This window comes from Helobdella robusta, assembly GCF_000326865.2.
Source record: "Helobdella robusta unplaced genomic scaffold HELROscaffold_48, whole genome shotgun sequence".
Taxonomy (NCBI): Eukaryota; Metazoa; Annelida; class Clitellata; order Rhynchobdellida; family Glossiphoniidae; genus Helobdella; species Helobdella robusta.
The window spans coordinates 1179987-1180914 of record NW_008705215.1 but is presented as its reverse complement, the minus strand read 5'-3'; the positions used below and the strand labels follow the sequence as shown (position 1 = coordinate 1180914).

Genomic DNA, 928 nt, shown 5'->3' with positions numbered 1-928 from the left:
TGGAGGGAAGAGAGAGAGAGAGAATGTGATGAATTATTTGGAGGGAAGAGAGAGAGAGAGAATGTGATGAATTATTTGGAGGGAAGAGAGAGAGAGAGAATGTGATGAATTATTTGGAGGGAAGAGAGAGAGAGAGAATGTGATGAATTATTTCGAGGGAAGAGAGAGAGAGAGAATGTGAAGAATTATTTGGAGAGAAGAGAGAGAGAGAATGTGATGAATTATTTGGAGAAGAGAGAGAGAGAATGTGATGAATTATTTGGAGGGAAGAGAGAGAGAGAGAATGTGAAGAATTATTTGGAGGGAAGAGAGAGAGAGAGAATGTGATGAATTATTTGGAGGGAAGAGAGAGAGAGAGAATGTGAGAAAGAGAAGTGGAGTGTGAAAAAAAGGGAGAAGAAAGAGCGAAAGAGAGAGAGAGAGAAATCAGAAAATTATGGTGATGAAGATGGCGATGAAAATAGCGATCACTCTTACCTTTAATCAACTTAATCTGGTCATCGAGGTGGAATTCTTTGAAACCAGGCACGGCCTTGGCAAAGGCGATGAACCTCTTGATGGCCCTCTCAATACAGATGACCATGTGTTCGAGCATGGCCCGTCGTCCATCAACATCGATCCCTGTACTGTGGTAGATCCTCGAGTATTCCTGGTGTGATATTGGTTTCAGGTGGCCGAAGACTTTCTGCTGTAAGGATCTTTTGGTCTGTTTGTTTGATTGTTTGTCTGTCTGTCTATTTGTTTTTACTGTTTGTTTTTGTGTGTGTGTCTATTTGTCAGTTTGTTCGTCTGTTTGATTGTTTGTTTGTCTGTCTGTCTATTTGTTTTTTTCTGTTTGTTTTTGTGTGTGTGTCTATTTGTCAATTTGTTTGTCTGTCTGTTTGTTTGTCTGTTCGTTTATATGTCTATTTGTTTGTCTGTTTGTTTA

The 928-nt window shown here is 39.5% G+C and overlaps 1 protein-coding gene across 1 annotated transcript in view; it reads right to left on the bottom strand.

Annotated features, from left to right (window-relative positions):
- HELRODRAFT_178562 (hypothetical protein) overlaps window positions 1–928 on the bottom strand; it is a gene marked incomplete at both ends in the record, with an annotated part of 2647 nt that overhangs the window by 190 nt on the left and 1529 nt on the right. The window contains one exon of the mRNA XM_009026645.1: window positions 478–706. Within this exon, the coding sequence (XP_009024893.1) occupies window positions 478–706 (229 nt within the window). The remainder of the gene's footprint in view (window positions 1–477; window positions 707–928) is intronic.